Here is a 22,695-nt window from a genome sequence, read left to right on the forward strand (position 1 = left end):
TTATAAACCTTCCCGGGACTTATGACAAGCTACCCTGTTAAGGAAAACCAGACCCGTTTAGCGGTTAACGAGATCCTTCGATAAAGACAAACAAACAAACAGACATCCTGTTATTCTATAATAAGGATATTGATTCCAAGTACAACAAGGTAAATATTATAAGCAAAGCATCTGTTAAATCAAGCCCTAAAATGTAAGTATTTTTCTAACGAAATCAAATGCTCGTTTGATTTTAGAGCTTGATTTTATGAATTATGTCATCTTTTTTAGATACCACAATTGCTTTAAACGGTAAATTTCATTACTGTACTTGGATATGAGAATTTAATTTCTTCTGTCTTTTTTTATTTTTATCACTTTTACACTTTTTAATTAAGTTTTCATTATAGAATAAGTTTATATATAATTTCACTTTTAAAGATTTCAAATTTAAAAGACAAACAAATTTAATGTATAATTCTCTATTCTAATATATACTTGTATTTCACCGTTTATTATTCTCTCTATTTTTACCCAACTACAAAATAAATATACATAGTATATATCCAGTTTATTAATTCCGATGGTTTTATGCCAGTTTTAAACCTTTGAGGCCGTTGCGTTTGATGTCTACGTCTTTATCGTTGATTTTAACGGTGACTGGAGTACTTGCACGTCGTAGGCTTCCCCGCCGTTCTCTTCCTACATTAATCGATATAATATTATTTGTATGTTGCGCCAGATTGTCATATCCTTATACTAAAGTAACAGGATGTCTGTCTGTTTGTGTGTCTGTGTGTTTGTTTGTACCGAAGGATTTCGCTAACCGCTGAACCTATCGGGTTCTCCTTAACAGGGTAGCTTCTCATAGTTCCCGGGAAGGTTTATAACTATTTTGGGGGAGGGTACCACCAACCTCCCAAGAGAAATAAAAAAAATATAAAATATTTTTTTCTCGAATAGAGACTCCTACGTCACATTGCAAGGTATCGTAGGTAGGTAACGTATTATTTTTTAAAAGCAAACATTTAAAATGCCACTAGAGGCCTCAAGGGGCGTAGCCGCTAGTACTCTAATTATAGGGGTAATCTCAACTGGCTAAAAAACGATACTCCCCATTTACCCATCCCCTTTCATCCTACTAGATCAAAGAATAAACCAATAAATGATGTTCATATTAGCAACAAAATTGACGAAAATTTTTCACTGTCAATATCAAGTATATTATATATCCATTCCTACAATATAAATCAACGTTTGTTTAAATCAACATATGCAATTTAAAATTCTAATAGCTAAAACATAAAACAGTAAGGTTTTTTGTTTGAAGTTTAAGATTTTAATAACTTCTGAACTGGTTGAGTTCTCCTTTCTATGCAAATAATAAGGTCCTAGGATGGTTTTAGGCTAATGTATTTTTAGATTTAAGCCTTGGGATGGTTTTAGGTTACTTTTCTATTCCTTTTTTACCCCTTTCAATACAGAACCCATATATGCTTAAATAATTAAAAACATGTGTAAGTTTTTATTTACATGGCCTTCCCAATTAGACATATATATCGACTCACGTTTAACCTGTAGAACAGCTTCGCAACAATAAAAAAGAAAACGAAGTGGCGGGTTCCATCGTATTTTCACAGTAGCTTTTCTCCTATATCTCGCCGCTGTGGTGGGGCTCTAACCCTGCAGGGCAATCACCTAACCTAACCTAAAATAACCTATCAAAAGCTAATGTGAAGTACGATAAAGACCCGCTACTTCGTTTTCTTTCCATGATCCAAATACTTTATACCTGGAAATGTTGGAAGCTCCAGCATGCCTTTACCAGAGGTTTCCACCAGGCTGCTGCGACGGTTCCGGTTACCATAAACCTCGAGACTGTTCTTCTCATCCTTGCGAGATTTACGGGTCTGTATAACAGAATTATTGGCCATGTTCTACTTATTACAATCACTAATATGGATGAAATCTAAAAAGATTAACAGGCCTCTTTTATTTATAGTTTGTCCTTGTCTGGCAAACAGATGGAACACTTGATTAAACCTATTTCAATATAGATACTTACCGTTTAAGTACAACTTTCCCATGAATATACATATTAATATTAAGATTAATAAATTCACTTTTGGAGCGCAGTAAATGTTTAGAAATAATTTTACCATTATATTTATGATTTTACACTCAATAATTTCAATCTATTTTAACAAACACCCCTTCCCCAACCCCCCTTAATTTTTTGTTGGAAATACATTAGATTAACCTCTACCCAAACTTTTTTTAACCCTCATTTTATCCAACCCCCCCCCCCCCCCCTACTCCTTGGTCCTTGGTTAATGTATTTCTTGATTAAAATCTACCTCGTTATTTTCTTTTTGTCAGCCTTTAATAACCATTTTAAGCAGAAAACTCTTTAGAATAAAAAGAATTTAAATCACTTAATATCTGCCCATACCCGTTCAGTACCTACAGTACAGATATCAAATAATATTGCACTATCAAAACAATAACAGTCTGTCAACCTCTCATTCCATTAAACAGTTGCCAGTTTCATAATATTTGCCTCCCTCCTTCTAAATGCAATATATGGTTGGGCCCCTAGCATCCTGTGGCTCTGTAATTTCAGGGCTAAGACGGGACCAGAACAACTTCATAAACTGTCCCTGGACTTATTTGAAGCTTCCTTAAGAAGGAGAACTCAAGAAGTTCAGTAGTTATTGAAATCTAAAGTTTCAGACTAAATTATTTTCTTACTACTTTATAAAATAGGATAAGTAAACATGAAACAAATGCAGAATTTAAGGATACAATTTAGAGAATGAATTTTTCCTTACAGATACTATAAATTTTACACTTTATGATAAAATTAGGAGAGAATAAAGATAAGATGAATATAACTTTTGCTGACCCTTTTTATAATTTTTTATGTTTAATTCCTACTTTTGACTTCTAGATGTCCCAGGAACATTAATGATAGACCAACCCTAAATTAAAATTTTGATTTAGGCTTCTTAATAAAATATTTTTTTATAGTATGAGCTTCCCGTCTTACAAAATAAAGGAATATGGAAATTCCCCCAAATACAAGCCTAAATTTTCATTTTGTATTTAATAGAATATTGATATATCAGCTACTACCCATTACTTGCATCACTAGTACTGTTGTAAATTTCTTATTGAACACAGTTACATAATAAGAAGAGTCGATATCAAATTGTATTTGATTCGTCTTATCATGAAATAAAATAAACAAGAACGACAACATGCAAATCAATTAATTGTAATAAATAACTTCATTCCCTTATTACAAAAGTTGTTGGTTGTGACTATCAGTTTTTCTGTGTTCAGTAAAATCTCGTCGATAGCTTGACTAAGTGTTTTATATTTAAAAGAAAGCGTTCTATGGGTTTTATATAAAGTGGGTATTTTATACAAGAATGGATGGAATAAGCCCCTCATTTCTTCTTCCCCCTTTCCAAGTAATATGGCTATTAAAAATAAAGCCAAAAAGGTATCATAATTCATATTCATTCGCAGCCGCCAAGTTTACAACTGCCCTCAGCCAAAGAAGCGCTTAATCGTTCCTTTAAAATTTAGGTTTTTTTATAGTCAGATGCATAAATTATTTATAGAGTAACTACTTTATTGAAAAAAAGGCAATACCTAAGTAATCAAAAAGAACAATAAATGGTGTATCAGGTCTTTGTTGTTAATAATTTCTAGTCTGACCTGTTAAACTGGATACCAATGGCTGCAATAAAGTTTCAATAGCGTATGTCGCCTTAAGACTGCTTAAGACAATGAATGCAGAATATACGTAGATATTGTGACAGTAGAAAAATGTCAACAATATAGGCTGCTATTTCCCCTGTCATTTATTAATCACTTCGTTCATCCAGTAGGAGGAGAGGGGGTTATTTTAGCTCGCTGCGTGATACACTTTATTAGAGAACATAAAAATCCAGTGTTAGATCCAAGTAATAAATGATAAATCCATTTTAAAATAACACATTGACATTGTCGATGAACATATTCAACTATCATCTTTAGCAATAAAGTCATAACTTATAATAGTATATTGACGATATAAAAATAGCAGAGAAGTTGAACAGGGGAGTCGAGCCTATAGCAATTAGTTATGACATAATACTGGAAAGTTATCATTTTCCTGTTCCTACTCAATTATAATAAAAAAGTTATAACTAAAAACTTTATAATAATTTCTAACAATTCCAAGAAGATTATTATTGTTAAAGAGAAACTCCTCTGCTGATTCTTATTTGTTTTGGCTGAAACTAAATTTATCTGGAAATTCTTTATAAGTAACTCATAAATGGAATACAAATTATCTCTCAAATTTTCCAACAAAATGGTTAAACAATATGTAGAAGTCATTAATCGCATAGTATTTTAAACATTTTTCCGCAGATGGTAAAATGAAAAATTATAAGGAGGCCCCGGCTAGCAAAGCTGATATTAATATTATGATTTTTATTTTATTATTCGTAGAAAATTTCTTAAAGTCATAACGATGCATGACTTTTCAATCTGCCTCAGAACCGACTCTAATCCAGCGGATTGGTACTAAAGAATTAAAAATTTCTAGTAAAAAATACTTGAAAGTTAGATAAACCTACTAACATTGGCACACCTGTTTTCAAGATAGGTACACTTACTAGAAAATTAAATTTATTGTATACAACATGAACTGAGGAGCCAGCTCCGAGAGCCAGTCGGCTCCGAAAATTGAAATTCATAGTGTAGTATAAGTAAACTTTATAAGTAAATTACATTATGTTTTTAACATTATGTTTTTCAGTTTTTCGGAGCCGGCTCCGGGAAAAAAATTAAATATTTGACAAAATCTCCACTATGTTTTCAAGAAATAGACATTTTTTACATTTTTTACATTTTTTTGTAAAATAATAAATTTTTCTTAAAATACTCGAAAAATATACTGCTTAAAAATCGCTCAACCTATTATATTTGTTAATTAAAATCTTGTAAACGGCTTGAATGAATGTTACAAACATTTATTTATTGGGATTTATTTATTTTAATTAAGATCTATAAAACGGCAAATCTTATTGACTATTCTATAAATCAATCTCTCTGTATTTATGTGATAACAAAGATCTCATAAACAGTTAAATCACACAACTTTTAACCGCTGGACTGATCAATACAAAATTTTCAGGGAAGTTTAATGTAGGTCTCGGGTTGAGTTTAAGTTGCTGGAACGATTATTGCAAAGGGGGGGGTGGATGGAGATTGTCAACTAAGATCTCGAAAACTGCTGGAACGATTATTGCAAAATTTTCAGGGGGGTTTTAAAGATCATAGGTTTTATGCTATTTTAATGGGGGATGCGACACTAGCTCTTTAATATATTTTAATCACACAACCTGTCCTATTTATCAATCTGTATGTATGTGTGTATGTAATAAGATCTTAGTAACGGCTGGACCAATTATAATAAAATTAATATGGTAAGTTTTAAGCTATTTGAAGGAGATAGATAGATAGATATATATATATATAGATATGAACATACTCATTGTGAGGGGGGGGGGGGGTGGAATGTTTAAATATTTTTTTCTACAAAAGCAAGGAAAAAATGGGTATATATGTCAGGGATGGAGGGGACATTGGACTATAAATTTCACTGGTACACAAAGCTTTCTAACTACTTTATCTTATTTGTAGACTAAAAAACTTTGGGTACCTTTATTTAAATTCTATTTGTTGGTTTCAAACTTTTCAACAATTGATGTAGAGATGGGGTAATTTAATTTATCCTCCAATATCTTATCCCTTAAGGTCCGAGAAATGTTTAAAACTTATTTATGACCCACTGTTTCCTTTCAACTATTATGTAATACATGATTTTTAAAAGCAAAGCTTTTTATGATTATGTTTGGTCCGTCCGTTTTTTCCGTTACTTTAGGCATGTTAGAATTTCATTTCATGGGGATTCCTGTAGGAGATAGGTACAATTTATAATCGTTATTAGAATGTTCGTACGTCCATTTTAAACAAGCTGATTTTAACTTTTTTAACAACAAATTTGTATGTGATATTATTTTCGATATATATTTATGTCCTTAAACATTATCCTGTATTTCAGCAGTTTTTAAAATTTTTTTCAATTCTAACACTCGTCTAATTGTCTTAGAGTTTCGCTTTTATGGATGTTGTCATCCTTGTTTTTAAAGAAAAAGAAATTTCAATTTTAGCCAACTGGTCGAGATACACGACACCTTTTTCCCGACCTTAAGTTTGAGCAAATAATTATAACAGATTATTTTCAACACGCATTTACATTTTTCTGGAAATATATATTTTTTGAATCAGAAATGGCTACATTAAAAAAAAGTATATATGAAAAAGACAGCCAGATCGATACACAAATAGACAGATAAAGGACAGTTAAAGTTGGGTTGGAGGTAGGAGTTGAGGGGATTGGGTCAAGGTGATAATCGTTATTTTGGCTCGCTGCAGTTTCACTTTAATAGAGAAAATGAAATACTGATGTAATATTCAAGTAATAATATATCGCAGTTTCAATTTTAAACTTGTTAATACAAATAATATCAATATTCAATCTATAAATATTTTCCCTTTACCTAAAAATTATTCTAACAAGAATGACAACATCCATAAAAGCCAAGTTCTGAAACTGTAAGACAGATGAACATTAACTCTTGTATAGAGTCCCAGAACTTTATATACAAAATATGAATTTATAAGTTTTGACAAATTTGTACGTAAATTTGTTGCAAAACTTCTTAAATACAGAATTCTTTTTTAAGACATACTGACATTTTTAGGACTTAATTATATAGAGATGCCTCGCTCAAAATATTGTACCTTATTGTAAAAGGAATCAGTATTCCAAAAATCAGATCAATCGGATCATTTTATCACATATAAAATTGTTGTTAAAAAGTAAAAAAATCAACATGTTTAAAATGGACGTACGGACATTCTGGTAACGCTAATAGGGTTGCTACGCTTTCTAAATCCTACCTAAGTACTAGAGGAATCATCATGCAAAGTTTGCATTTGACAGGACAATTCTAAAATGCCTAAATTAACGAAAAAAGCTATCCGTTACGGACGGACGAAATAACGGACCCTAATTATAGAAAAGCTTCGCTTTTAAAAACTAGGACAATACTTAACAAGGATGACAGCATCCATAAAAGCGAAGCTCTGAAACGGAAGGACAAACGAACATTAACACTTGTAGAGTGCCATAACTTAATAATCAGAATAAAAATGTATAATAAATATATAATTATTAACTCATCCAGAGTTAGGACACATCAGGTGTAAACTTCGCTGAGTTAGGGCCCCATGGAGGGGTTAGGCATATGGCAAAAACCCATCCCACCACATTTACAATTAATTTCTGATATATGGCAATGTGCTTTCATTTCTCGATATGCACTTTGTGGGAAAGTACCCTAAACTTCACTGCTGTCCTTGCTTTTTTATTAAACTTGCGGCTGCGCCCCTAGCATCTAGGGGCTCTATATTCGAAGGGATAAAGAAGGGCAGAAAAAAGCTTAAAACCATACCCAGACTTATTTATAAAAATAAAATAGCCTAAAACCATCTCAGGGCCTATACGAAGTTTCTCTCTAAAGGAGAACCATATCGGTTCAGTGGTTAGCGAGATCCTTCGCTACAAACAAAAAAGCTTTACTTTATATTCTAGGAGGATATTTTTTTTATGCAAAGCATATCTATAATTTGTATATATAAATATCAGTCTGAGGGTGAATCACAAATTCCTATCTGACATTACAGATAGACTGCTTTAATTTTGATTGAAAATATTCTCGATACCGTTGAGCATCTAATATATGATTTACTTATTCCATCAGCCTGTAATACCCTGATAATTGAGTATCTACTCTTTGCCTTAATTAGTTGGCTAGTCTGTCTGTAACCCTCCAGATGACATCAATTTATGTAGGAGATATGTACCCTTTTCTTCTAATAAAAATAAAAGCCTAGCAGCTAGTCCTTAAAATAGAGTAACAGGATCTGTGTCTGTCTATACTAAATGCAAAATCAATGTGATTCTTCTTTACAATTAAACTTCTAATAGGTCCTATACAATTGAGCAATGACGTCCAAGGCGGGGGGGATGGGTTAAAGTTGTGTTACCTCCCCCCCCCCCCCCATATAAAAATTACCCCTACCCATTAAGGAGGGGGTATTTACACCCTCCAAACAATGAATAATCCCTAACAAAAAATTCCGGCAAGCTTCGCGCGCTTAACTTCTTCCACTTTCAAGATTTTTTACTACCGCCCAAATTCAAAAGACTATATAGTTCCACCAGATTAAAACAGTTCTGAACCATGATAAAAAATAAAAATATATGTTATAGTTTGCAATGGCCCTTTCATTTAACAATGCACTGGGTATGTCTAAACAATGTCTATTCAAAGAAGTACCATTTTCCCAATTATTAACAAAAAAAAATTAAATTACTCCCCACCCCGACAGTTTATCACGGGGGTATTTACCCCCCGTCCCCTCCCATAAGATTTCAGGGGGGGTGTAATCCCCCCCCAAGCAAATTTTACCCCCGGGTAACATTTTTTTTGGGGGGTAAAACAACTTAAGGCGAGCGAAGCGCGCTTTTTACCCCCCCCCCCAAACACAAATTACCCTCCCCTTAAAAAATTTTATGATTAATGCCATCTACTTATAAATCATATTGTACGTCGGTCTATCACTAATGTCCTTTCTCATTTTCTCAGCTTTTACAAAGACAAACTTTGATGTTTGATGGTTTGTATGACCACTGAACAGCATTATTTACTAATTTTTTTTAAAGACTTATCTACTTAAGAGGTAAATCATAGGTTATATGCTATTTTAATGAGGGGGATGCGACACTAGATAACAATTTTTGTTCTAATCAGACAACCTGTCCTATTTATCAATTTATTGTTCTGTATGTATGTGTGTATGTATGTCAACTAAGATCTTATAAACGGCTGGACCGATAATAACAAAATTTTTAGGGAAGTTATACTGAGTTCCAGGGTAGGTTTTAAGCTATTTGGAGGAGGGATCAATACAAATTTCCAAGCGAATTTTACAAATTTCATTGTTAGGCTATTTAGGTTAAAGATAGATGGATAGATGGATAGATAGATAGATTATTTTTGTTTATCAATTTATCGGCCATTGTCTAATCCCTTTAGATCTCTAGTTATAGTTATAACAAATTGGTAATAAAAAAACTTTAAATGTCATTTTATGTTATATTTTTATGTTATATTCTTTTTAGTAGCAATGTTACTCTATAAATAACTTTGTGTGTCTGTCCGTCCATCCATCTGTACGGCTAAGGGGAAATATAAATTTCATAGAAAGCTGAAATTTTTAGTGTTAACCTAAGAGAGAGAGAGAGGGGACAATGGATTGTTTATTACACTAGTCCCCAAATTTTAAAATAAAGTTTACTAATTGTTGGATTAACAACTTTGTGGATTTTTCTTGACTTTTCATAAAGTTGAGTGACTAAACGTTTCAACCACTAATCATAATCTACAGAACAGGTTATTTTGTGTATCATCTTTGGGGTTGTACATAATTTTTTCATCTACAAGTGTGGTAATTTCGTGTAAAATTATTTGGATGTTACTAAAATTATCATTTTTTGTCTTATCCCTAAAGATCCATGACATTATACAGTTTGAATTTTTTTATTAGAAAACCTTTTTTTAAAGAAAACTCTAATAAGGGTCTGTCTGCATGGTCATCAGTTTGTAATTTTGAATTGTTTTCAAACTTTGCATGATGATTCCAATAATAATTATGTAAAATTTTAAAAGCATAGCCACTCTATGATCATTACCAGAAACCAAATGTCCATTTAAAACAAGCTGATTTTTAACGTTTATTTGTATGATGTTTATGCTATTGATCTGATTTTTGGAATATTGATTCCTAGGACAACAAGGTCCCATATTTTAGATGTCTATACACCAATTAGATTATTCTGTAAAACGTATGGAAATCTTCATTTTAGACTATGAGTTCCTAGGATATCTAAGTGTAGCTCATTGAGACCGTTCTGTAGAGTACTTAACATCGCCTGTAGCTCAATCCTAGCAGAAATGAGAAATAAATATTGCAAAAAATTATTAGGCGTTTCTGAGATTCCAAGAATTTTTCATGCGTATTTATTTTTTTCTCTCATTTGAGCTAGGATTGACCTACAGTCGATGTTAAATACTCTACAGAACCGGCCCAATGAGTTGGAGATATAATTCCAAACAACCCCTAGTGTAAAATTAATTTTTTGATACTGGACCAAACTTTTTCTGATTTTTTGAAAATTTGAAAGTGAGCCTTACCCCGGAAAACATATCGAAATATTGACTTTAGTTATTCAAAGTTTTCTCTTAGGCTCATTGAGCCGGTTCTGTAGAGTATTTAACATTGACTGTAGGTCTATCCTAGCAAATTGAGTGAGCCATACCCCGAATTTTTATGCGTCTTTTATTTTTTCTCTCATTTGAGCTAGGATTGACCTACAGTCGAGGTTAAATACTCTACAGAACCGTCTCAATGAGCGGGAGATATAATTCCAAAGTCCCTCGTCTAAAACCAATATTTAGATACGTTTTAGACTATCTTAGCAGAAATGAGAAAATTTGGTAGCTAGGGAAAATTTAATCATCTTATTTCTAATATTTTGGGCGAACATCCGAGATAATGTGTTTGCAAAACTTTGAGCACCAGTATAATTTTCAGACTACTTTGCCTCTAAGAAAGCTTAATTTATTTGAAAATATTAAAAATAATTGAGTGTATGTAATTCCAAAGGTCCTGTAATGGTTTTGGGCTATTTAAATTTTAGATTTAAGTCTTGGTTTTAAGCTATTTTTGAAGCTCTTTTCTATCCTTTAGATACAGAGCAACCCTAGAGATGAAAGCATGTTTAGTATTTAATTTATTTTGCAACAAATTTATTTTGTCTGATGTTGTCATCCTTGTTTTGGTAAATTTGTGTAAATTTTTCAATTTAAAAAATTATTAACTAAAATAACTTATATTAAAGTAACAGTGTGTGTATGTGTGTTTGTTTTGTCTGTGTGTATCGAATGATCTCGCTAACCAGCGAACCGAGATGGTTTTCTTTTACAATGTAGCTTTTTATAGGTCCTTGTAAGGTTCTTAACTATTTCAGGGGAGGGTACCACGACCCTCTATTACAATACTTTTAACCTTTTAATATTCATTCTTTTTTAAATCATAAATTAAAACTTTTTTCATATTTAAGGAGTTAAGAAACATAGAACAATCTTAGAAGTTAATTTATTTATTAGTAGCGAAGCTTCTCTTTAGTTTACTTTGTCTATTCATCAGTCCGCCAGTCTGTAACGCTATGGGGGACATGCAATTTTCTCAGCTGCCATTGAAGATAGACAGTGAAGATTCTATATCAGTGAGCATTAAGTGTAAATTTATCTTTTACTGTTAAGAAAACAAGGATGACAACATCCATAAAAGCAAAGCTCTAAAAACGAAGGACCATAGAACATTAACACATGTAGAGTGTGAAAACTTTGGGTACTTCTTTTTTAAATTGATAAGTATACTGGCTTCTTTAATTTTAAAATGTTCCAACTTTTTAACCAATAATTTTAATCTAAAGAATGAATAAATTTGATAATCATAATTGAAGACGCATAATGACAAAGAAAAACGTATACAAAAACACATATTAGAATTTTGGCCTCTCAGAAAATTTTGTATAGGTTTTTCATTTCAGTTTAGCTAGGATTGAGCTACCAACGAGTTTAAGTCTTCTAAATGTCCGGCTCAATAAGCCTAACATATCTCCTTTTGAAAAGTTCTCTCTCAGATCAATATTTCGATACAATTGTCGTTTAGGCTTACTTTAATACTATTTTTAAAAAGATTGAAACTTTTGACTTTTAAACGGAAACCCTCAATAATAAAAAATACAAAAAAAAATAAAAAAAAACAAAGCCATTAACAGTTTATAATTAATGGTGATTCCAAATCCGATATTGTATTTTACCTCAAATGATTCTCTGAACCACAAAAGTTTGTAATAATGATTGGTTGTAAGATTAAATCAATATTCGTCTGATATTTTGATATCTTGAACCTCGTTTTTATGAATATTGTCATTCTTGTTTACTTAGATCTGTAAAGGTTAATTCAAGGGGAACATAGGGAGCTTATGTCCAACGGCTCGTACAACTATTCATTCTTAAATTGTCAGGGAAGCTTACTATTGTTATATAGACAGATTTTAGGCTATTTCTTTTTATTTGATTCTATCCATCTATATTCCTATCTATTTTTCTATCTATTTTTCTATCTATCTATCTATCTTTCTATCTATCTATCTATCTATCTATCTATCTATCTATCTATCTATCTATCTATCTATCTATCTATCTATCTATCTATCTATCTATCTATCTATCTATCTATCTTTCTATCTATCTATCTATCTATCTATCTATCTATCTATCTATCTATCTAGATCATGTTTACGGACATTTTGGTAACGATTATAGAGTTGCTACGCTTTCTAAATCGTACCTAATTACTACAGGAATCATCATGCAAAGTTTGAAATCGCTAGGACAATTCTAAAAAGCCTAAATTAACGAAAAGGCTATCCGTTATGGACTGACTGACCTTAATTATAGAAAATCTTCGCTTTAAAAAAAATAAAAGTGAAGTAAAAAAATATTTATTCTGAAATTGATTCTGAAATATAATATGAACAACAAATTGATCACATATTATATATATAATTTTATTTAGTATATATTTAAAAGAAAAAATTTAAAACTTTTTGGAAAAAGCTAACCGTTTCAGACGGACGTACAGACAGGCGGACCGACCCTAATTCTAGAAAAACTTCTCTTTTAAAACAAATATTGTAAATCAATTTGGAAAATTATTTCAAAGTTTTTATGGTCTAATAGAAATCCTGATGGGAAAATATCATACAGATATAATATTTCACAAAATAGTATAGAACAAGATTTCACTCAGGGTGGTTTGAACTTTCTAAAACCTGACACCCAAGCATTTTCAATATGGCTAAATAGTTTTATGAATTGTCTAAGATTTTCTTCTCAGCATAATGATACTACCATTAGCTTAATTTTAGAGCATAAACATCTAAACATTCAAGCAATGTTACCTACATTTAGTTATAAAACAATCATTGAGCATAAAAATTTTTTTAAGAGTCTTTATCCATGTGCAGGTGGTAATTATTTTCATAAGCTAAGCGAGTTTTTTATGATTTAGAGCATGAACCAATCACTTTCTTTCAATCCCCCATTATCTCATCAAATTTTGCTTATATTTCAACACCTTTTAATAAACATGATTAAAATGTATTACTTAAAGCTAAAAAGCTAACCATTGCTTCCATATTTGAAACAAGAAAAATTGATGATAAAGTATTATTTTTGCCATACATAAAATCTGATCTATCAAATACAATTAGAGATGTTTCTTGAATAAATAAATTGAGTAAACTAGTAGAGTCAACAAAAACAGCTTTTCCTAGAGATTGTGTGTTTAGCATGAAGAGAGCAAAACAACTTTTGATTCCAATTGGAACAGTTTTTTTAAAGAACAAATCTGTTTTCTCTCTTCATTTTAAACTAATTTATAGAAATAAAAACTCATGTGAGCTACCTGCATTAAAAACTAGAGTAAGTGATCAGTTATGTATTCCAAACAAAGAAATGCTTAATATTTCATTAAAAAAATATTTAACATGCCAATTATCTTGAACAAATGAATAGAACTCTAAATAGTAGAAATAAACTTTACAAATTTAAGTTAGCTGAATCAAATTTATGTTCAAAATGTAATATAATAAGTTCAACAGAACATGCCCTCAATTTTTGTGTTTTTCTATCATATTTTATACATTAACTTGCATTATTTTTAGATTATGTTCTAAACGATAGTAAGCCAGAATTCATCTTTTTAAAAGAAAACTTTTACGTGTACAATATGTTTTATGAAGGCTTTTCAAACGATTTTCATCTACAATTAAAAATAATGGTAGAGGATGATTTCATTAAGTGGGATGTCAACAATTTCTATGCACACTCTATTCTGTTATCTCAATTTACATAAGATCTAAGGGAAAGTTCGTTAAATGTCCCACGCGAAGATTAAACTATGCATCCAACAAGGACAATCATATCATTATCTATAGCATAACTAAAGAAAATAAGATTTGATAAATTCTAAATTGATATTATAATAGATTTGATTTAGATTATAGAGGCCATGCAAAGACATTAGCTAGGTCTTACTTTGATTATTGCTTTTCAAGGTTTAGATACAAGTAAATATTGAGCTTTCAGATAAAATAACTATTTAATACTAATTCCCTTCCCCTCTATTTAAATATAGACAGATATATAGACCAGTTATAAAGAAATATATTTAGAATGATAAAAAAAGCTAAAGAGTAGCTCTGCAATGAAATATTTATGCTTATTTATATTTATTTTCTCAGAGGTGGATACTTAAAAACATTAAAAACACTTGAAGACACGTTCGACGACTCAGTCTTCCGAGACTCGAGGTTAAATTTTTTCCTCTTCTTAAAAACACTTCAAGACACTTTTGAAGAGACGTCAAGTTTTGTGTAGCTTTGCGTAATTTTGCGTTAAAAAATCCTCTCGCTTTCCCTCCTAATATTATGTCATTAATAAGAATTAACAACTTTTTTTCTCAAGTTTTATTTACATTTTTTCAAACTGAAAATCACAAGCGATTTCGCACCTAGCATTTAGGAACTATATATTCAAAGGGTAGAAAATAGCATAAAACCATTTATAATAGGATTTTGTATTGTATAATAAACAATTCTCACCGAATAATAAAATAAAGCATCGGGCCCTCGGAAAATAGAAATTGATAATAAACTTATGATATTTAATTTTACTATCCGTGGAAATATTAAATAAATATTAAAATAAAAAAAATTGTGAAAATACTTGTTTGTCACCCTATAGGAATATATTCCCCCCCCACTAAAGAAAAGTGCCTAATTTGCAGACTAACATACACACACTGTTCGATGTAAATTGAGAACACTTCGAAGACGTCTTCAACTACCTACTTGAAGACTTGTCTTCAAAGAGTAGCTCTTCAAGAAAAAGTTTTTAAGAATTACTTTTTGCCAAAATACTTGAAGACTGCAAGACTTCAAGACGTTGACAATGTTTTAAGTATCCACCTCAGCTTTTTATCTTAATACTAGCGGCTACTCCCCTAGAGGCTTTCTTAGGGCATTTCAGGTGGGGGGAGGGAGTTAAACTCTAAAAGAAAAAGTAAAATGATGGTAATTTTTTTTTTTTTGGGGGGGGGGGGAAGTTGATTACCCCATTTTCATATCAATTTTTAAACAAAAAATTGTGAGGGGAAGAGGTCATTTTTTTAGTAGAGACAGACACAGATTATCACTTCCTTAGATAGATAGATAGACAAAAAGCTTAATAGATAGATAGATAGAGATCGATAAAGAGACAGACAAATAAATAGATAGCTAGATAGATATAGATAGATTGATAGATAGATAGATAGTTAGACAGATAGATAGATAGATAGACAGATAGATAGATAGATAGATAGATAGATAGATAGATAGATAGATAGATAGATAGATAGATAGATAGATAGATAGATAGATAGATAGATAGATAGACAGATAGATAGACAGATAGATAGACAGATAGATAGACAGATAGATAGACAGATAGATAGACAGACAGATAGATAGACAGATAGATAGACAGATAGATAGATAGACAGATAGATAGATAGACAGATAGATAGATAGATAGATAGATAGATAGATAGATAGATAGATAGATAGATAGATAGATAGATAGATAGATAGATAGATAGATAGATAGATAGATAGATAGATAGATAGATAGATAGATAGATAGATAGATAGATAGATAGATAGATAGATAGATAGATAGATAGATAGATAGATAGATAGATAGATAGATAGATAGATAGATAGATAGATAGATAGATAGATAGATAGATAGATAGATAGATAGATAGATAGATAGATAGATAGATAGATAGATAGATAGATAGATAGATAGATAGATAGATAGATAGATAGATAGATAGATAGATAGATAGATAGATAGATAGATAGATAGATAGATAGATAGATAGATAGATAGATAGATAGATAGATAGATAGATAGATAGATAGATAGATAGATAGATAGATAGATAGATAGATAGATAGATAGATAGATAGATAGATAGATAGATAGATAGATAGATAGATAGATAGATAGATAGATAGATAGATAGATAGATAGATAGATAGATAGATAGATAGATAGATAGATAGATAGATAGATAGATAGATAGATAGATAGATAGATAGATAGATAGATAGATAGATAGATAGATAGATAGATAGATAGATAGATAGATAGATAGATAGATAGATAGATAGATAGATAGATAGATAGATAGATAGATAGATAGATAGATAGATAGATAGATAGATAGATAGATAGATAGATAGATAGATAGATAGATAGATAGATAGATAGATAGATAGATAGATAGATAGATAGATAGACAGATATTGATATAGATATGGAAAAAAAGGCAAAGTTTAGTGTTTTTTTATGCAATATTTTTAAAATAAGAAGTAAAATCTATATTGTAAATGTCTGGAGCCAAAGTCGGAGCTAGTACAATATGAATTCAACATTCCATTCTCATGGCCCTGGTGTCATATTACACTTACATTATGAATTGAAGAAAAATCGGCTCCCAAATCCCAAAAGAGTATGTTAGAGCCGGCTCCGATATTCATAATGTATACAACCACACATGAGCTTTATATTTTGTATATATCATCTCGGCCTTAATCTCACCATAACTAAAGACGTTAAAAGTTGGCTTGCTGCTGTTATGACATTCCTAACATGAGTAGGGTAAATACTTTATCCTAGAACGGTTGGGACTTATTACCATGCACAATCACATTTAGGACTTTTAGACAAAGGCCATGAAATGAAAAGGTTAATTAAGAGGTATTACTTTGGTATTTTATGAAATATAATGTATAAGTTTTTAAAAAAAACAAAAAAAATGAGGAATTATGTTGTCCTTTCATATTTTAGAAATAATTATTTATAATGGTCAATAATCAATTGCCTGGTCAGAATTCTTTCTTCCTTCCTGAAAATATAAAAAAAAATAATTAGTATCATCAAGTACCTTCTTTCATACCATTAGTGGTTCTGTCATTTCTACAATTAGAAAAAAACACTGTTAATAAGGGGGTGTGTTTTTGTCAATTTTTAAATTAGATGTCGAATTGATAATATTTGGTACCAGAATAGTTACTGAATTCATAAAAATGTTAAGTTGAAGAATAGTTATTAATTGTTATTAATTGCATCGTATCATAGACAGCTTTCCGCGGATATTAAAATTAAATATTAAAAGATTAAAACCAGTTTGAACCGGTTCTAATCCACTAGATATTAATTTATTTCGAAGAAGTTTGATGAATATAAGACAAAAAAATTAGCATTTACTCATTCTTTCATTTGACCATGGTCAAGAAACAATTTCATCCAGTCATACATGAGAAATTTGCTCTATTGCATAATGGGTTAAATACAACAAAATTCTATTAGGGATTTATAGAATAGATTTTACCTAATGGGCTAAGAAACATGACCTATGTGTAAGAAACTTGTTCTATGGCATAATAGGTCCAATTTCATCTGTTCAAAAATTTAAATGAAGAAACAAAAACAATAGAAGTTTTATGATATTTAAAATGCTTATATCATACCTATGACTTGAAAATAATAGTATGAATTCCCGCTCTTCTATTATATAAAAATATATATTTAATGCACTAGAAAGATATATTGTAGAGTTTAATGCAAAATTTCATTTTAAAGGGACATATAAAAACATAAAAAAAATGAAGAGATATATCAAAATTAAATAATTAATAGAATTTGTTAAGCTTTATGATTTTATGATTTTCCATATCTATAATACAAAGTAGAACGATGTCTGTTTGTCTGTCTGTTTGTCTGTCTGTTTGTTTGTTTGTCTGTCTGTTTGTAGCGAAGGATCTCGCTAACCGCTGAACCGATCGGGTTCTCCTTTACAGGGTAGCTTCTCATAGGTCCCGGGAAGATTTATAACTATTTTCTTGGGGGTTGGGACACCCCCAACCCCCCCAAAAAATGGAAATTACCCCCCCCCCCAAAAATTTTTTTTTTTTTCTTCTTAAAAATAAAATTTAAAAAGTGGGGTTAACTAACCCCCCGCCCCCCCCCCCCAAAAAAAAAAAAAAAAAAAAATTATTTGATTAAACCTCTTGGGCAAAGCCCCTAGAGGCTAGGGGCGAAGCCGCTAGTGAATCATATAAATTAGTAAATTTTATCCCTATATTCCATTTCTCTTTTGAAACCCCTTTCCTTTCTTCTTATGTACATGCACAATATGGCATATCGAAAATATCGTTAGGTCTTGTAAACTCATTTTAATTACACGATATTTATTTCTAAGTAATTCTTTATGGTTATTATTTTACTATCATTATTGATTATATTAGTAATAATCCTTAGTATTTTGGGGTATATACCAAAGCCTACTATAGAAATTGATATATTGAATAGACGTGGATATTATGACAGTGGAAAAATTGTCGTCAATTTAGGTTACTAGCATGGAACAAATTTATTAGTTAGTTCTTTCATCAAGCATTAGGGGGGGGGGATATCGTTATTTTGGCCCGCTGCTATTTTCACTTTATTAGAGAACATGAAAATATGGTGTAATATTTAAGTAATAATGTATCAATTCCTCCTGATAGACAAGATATTTTTAACAAACAACATTATAATAATTTGAAAGAATGTCCTTTTAATATTTTGATCTTGTATATTGACAAGTAAATAGGATGGAATAAGGAAAGATAGAACAAGAACAATAATGTTCAGTATAAATACTTCGCGTTCCCAAAAATATTAACACCTTCCAATAAACCAACATAGAGGGGTTTTGAGATTTAGGAGTTGAATTACAAACAACACTAGGGGTGTATTTTTATTATAAGGGGGATGTAATCAGCACCCACCCATCCACTCAAAAGAAAAAAAATAAACACTCCCCTTAAATTTAAGAGCGGTTTTACTTTTTTACCTTGAAATTCCCCTTGGCTTTATAAGGGAGCAGTATTAGACCCTTGCCCTGGTGTATCCACACCCCCCCCCCCCAGGGGCGTCCAAGCTTTTTTTTTGGGGGGGGGTAAAAAAATTTTGGGGGGGGGGTAATTGGTGTTTGGGGGGGGTAAAATGGCGCGCGAAGCGCGCCGAAATTTTTGTTTACCCCCCCCAAAATTTTTACCCAGGGGGTAAAATTTGATTGGGGGGGGTAATTACCCCCCCTAAAGTCTGTTGGGGGGGGGGGTAAATACTCCCCCCAAATCTGTTGGGGGGGGTAATTACCCCCCCCAAACTAATTTACCCCGGGGGTAAAATTTTTGGGGGGGGTAATTTAATTATGTAAAAAAAGCACCTACCTAATCTATTAAGTTAATAAGTACTATCCTATAACATAAAGTAGTAAGTAAGGTTTATTTGACTATAGCTTCAGATTTCATTACTTTTAATACTGAGTTCTCCTTTTTAGGAAAGCTTCACTTAGATCCCATGATGGTTCCACACTATTATAGGTCAATCCTTTGAGTGGTTTTAGGCTATTTTTCTCCTCCCTTTTTACCCTTTAGAAAACACGAGTTCTTAGATGCTAAGGGCGCCACTACTATTCAAATATATAGTAGTATCTCATTCTTTAGAACATAAAAATACAATAATTAACTCACTAACCAATGAACTAATATGATTATACTTTAAAGTGAAGCGTCTTATAGGTCCTGGTAAGTTTTATAACTAGTTTTGAGACACCCTGACATCCTCCCAAAAGAAATCGCCTATAGAAATTCTTTTTCATTATTTAATGAAATATTTAATTTAGTTAGGTAACTATTTTATGGAATCTTCAGTGCTTTACAATTACATCATAGATCCCCGGGGTGGTTTTAGCCCTTATAAAGGCCCAAGCAAATAAAACATGATCAAACTATTAAATTTTTTGTTATCATGGTTAAGAACTGTTTTAACTGGATGGACTATAATGGGGTATAGTCCCTTTTGTGGCAACAAGCTTCTCTCCTATTTCTAGCCCCTGCGGGGGGCCAATTGCTTAACCATGTGGGGCAATCACCTAAACCAATATAACCTATCCTAAAATAAACTATTAAAAGCCATTTAGGATATACTTTTCATTAACTATTAGGAGACCAAACGAGGAACATAAAATATATTACACCTCAAGGCTCGAGTCACACTATGACTTTTTTTTGGGGGGGGGGGGGCGGGGATTACTCCCTCCCCCCCCAAAAAAAAAATTTCAGTAAAATTTTTTTTAAGAACATTCAATTTTGGGGGGGTATTGTTCACAAAATTTTGGGGGTGCCTACGGCACCCCCAAAATCGTTTGGGGGTGCCAAATGGCCCATTACCCCACCCCTTGGACGCCTATGCCCCCCCCCCTTCTGTTTTCATGGGTAGGGACATATCCCTCTTTATTATTCTTTTGCAAACCTCTACTTAAAAATTCAAACAAACAAAAAAGAGAAATCATCTCTTTCTCTGTTAGAAAATTTAAGAAAAAATATAAATACATTTTTAAAGTATTATTACAATGATTAAGTACAAAAAAGGCAAATGTGTTATATATTAATAAAAAGAGTGTAACTACAGACAAAATGAAACACATTAATCCATAAGATGTTTAAAGAGTAGCTTCTTTTCAAAAAACAAAGTGAAAACAGTCAACAAACAAACAAACACAAAAACTAGAAATGAATTGCAAACTTTATTGATATTAAACTGCATTTTTTTGAAGGTTTCATTTCAGTTTAAATTTATTTTACACTTCTCAGAATTTCATAATGGTATGGCTTTCTTTCGGTTAAAGCGTAGTAGATGAATTTTTTTTTATTTTGACTTTTAGCAGCAAACAAAAGATGTAAAATCTGCTTTGACTAATGTAATTTCTGGTTCTATGCAACGTAAGGCGCGTGAAAATGAGAATTAAAGCAAAGAAAACTCATATAAGCATTCAAAACGGAATTAAAAGTACATGGAAATCTGGTGCAACATCCAAGTAATGTCGATCAAGATTTGACAGGCCAAACGAATGAGCTATATCGGTGTATAAAATTTGGGTACCCGTATGATTTACAGACAAATGTCCCCTCACTCCCGGAGTTTATAATTATTATATATTTTACCTTGGAGGAAATTTTCTGGATACGTTTTGTTCTACTAGCTCTGAAATAAATATAGCATTAATATATGTATATTAATCCTTTTATAAAAGTAACAGGATGACTGTTTGTGTATAAATTAAGAAATTGCTACCCGCTTGACCGATTTATTTCTTCTTTACAGTGGAGCTTCTTCTAAGATTCAGGGACGATTTATAACTAGTTTATGAGAAGATACCTCCATAATCCAAAGAGAAATCATCCATAGCAATTTGTATGAAGATAGGAAAATTTAAAATCATAGGAATGATTTGTATGTGATTTATATGTTCTTTTTCGTGGAAATTTTCATAAAGCTATGAGATTATTAACCCATACTGAAAAATAGTTAGTGCATACAGTAAATGTTTCTGAACTGAAATAAAACTATTTGTTTTGTTTGTGAAAGATTGTTTTCATTCATTTTCATAAAATTACTAGGTTGCATAAGCATTAATTTTAAATGCAATTTAAAGTTTTGCTATCATTTTCAAACTTTTTTTCTCAAATATTTGTTGTAACTTTGTTTGATAACTTTAACATTAGTCATTGTCAATTAAAATTTTATGTATTCAAAATACAGCAGAAGTAAGTTGGTTTTTGAGTATGGTCTTGGGATGGTTTTAGGCTATTTGGTGGTAGTGCCAAAAAAAACCAAATCTATATATGTGGGGGTTGGAACCCTTCCACCAATTTTTATAGCAAAGCCCATTAAGGGTAGGGACGCACACATTTTTTTCCTAGAGAAATTTTTTACTTGGTTTAATGATTTTACATGCGCATTTTAAATAAAATAATTGGTTTGTTAACACCCCCATCCACTTCAATTTAAGAATCTTTAAGAATAATGTTTGTTATTATGGTTCAAATTATCTAACCTTACTATACCTAAACAAACTAACCTTATAAACCTAAACACTTACCTTCTTTTAGCCTTTGTTTTTGTCGGTGTAGTCTGTGCCTCATTTGTTTCCTCTTCTTCTGCTCCTCCTTCTTCCTTACCCTCATCCTCCTTAAAGTCAAATCCACAATTATTTTGGATCTAGTGCAGTTCACAGTAAAATGTTTATACTGGTAACGATTATCTTAAATAAATTTATGGCTGCTTGCTGTCAAACAGCTGAATGTTTTAGGCGGCATATGAACGTCTACAAATAATTTGGAATAGCTAATGGTGCACAGGGAAAGCTTCACTGAAGAAATAATGCGTAATAGAAGTCTTTTTTACGCATTCATGTGCACTGCGAAATAACTGTGCATTATTGATTAAT

The 22,695-nt window shown here is 31.4% G+C and overlaps 1 protein-coding gene and 1 long non-coding RNA gene across 2 annotated transcripts in view; both read right to left on the reverse strand.

The window, feature by feature from the left end:
- Positions 1 to 310: 310 nt before the first annotated feature.
- The window catches only part of LOC145322174 (uncharacterized), a 30,318-nt gene continuing 7,933 nt past the window's right edge, over positions 311 to 22,695 (reverse strand). The window contains exons 8-12 of the mRNA XM_080164379.1: positions 22,348 to 22,434; positions 21,410 to 21,449; positions 17,239 to 17,262; positions 1,772 to 1,889; positions 311 to 681 (exon numbers count right to left, since the gene is read on the reverse strand). Coding sequence (XP_080020505.1) covers positions 569 to 681; positions 1,772 to 1,889; positions 17,239 to 17,262; positions 21,410 to 21,449; positions 22,348 to 22,434 — 382 coding nt within the window. The 3' untranslated portion in view covers positions 311 to 568. The remainder of the gene's footprint in view (positions 682 to 1,771; positions 1,890 to 17,238; positions 17,263 to 21,409; positions 21,450 to 22,347; positions 22,435 to 22,695) is intronic.
- Positions 12,730 to 15,671, reverse strand: LOC145320273 (uncharacterized). Its single transcript, XR_013880143.1, has 2 exons — positions 15,275 to 15,671; positions 12,730 to 14,543 (listed from the first exon to the last, which is right to left on the reverse strand). It is a non-coding gene; the product is annotated as an uncharacterized LOC145320273 (long non-coding RNA).

The sequence above is a fragment of the Acartia tonsa genome, chromosome 1, assembly GCF_053477335.1.
Source record: "Acartia tonsa isolate MP-2025a chromosome 1, ASM5347733v1, whole genome shotgun sequence".
NCBI classification, from domain to species: Eukaryota; Metazoa; Arthropoda; class Copepoda; order Calanoida; family Acartiidae; genus Acartia; species Acartia tonsa.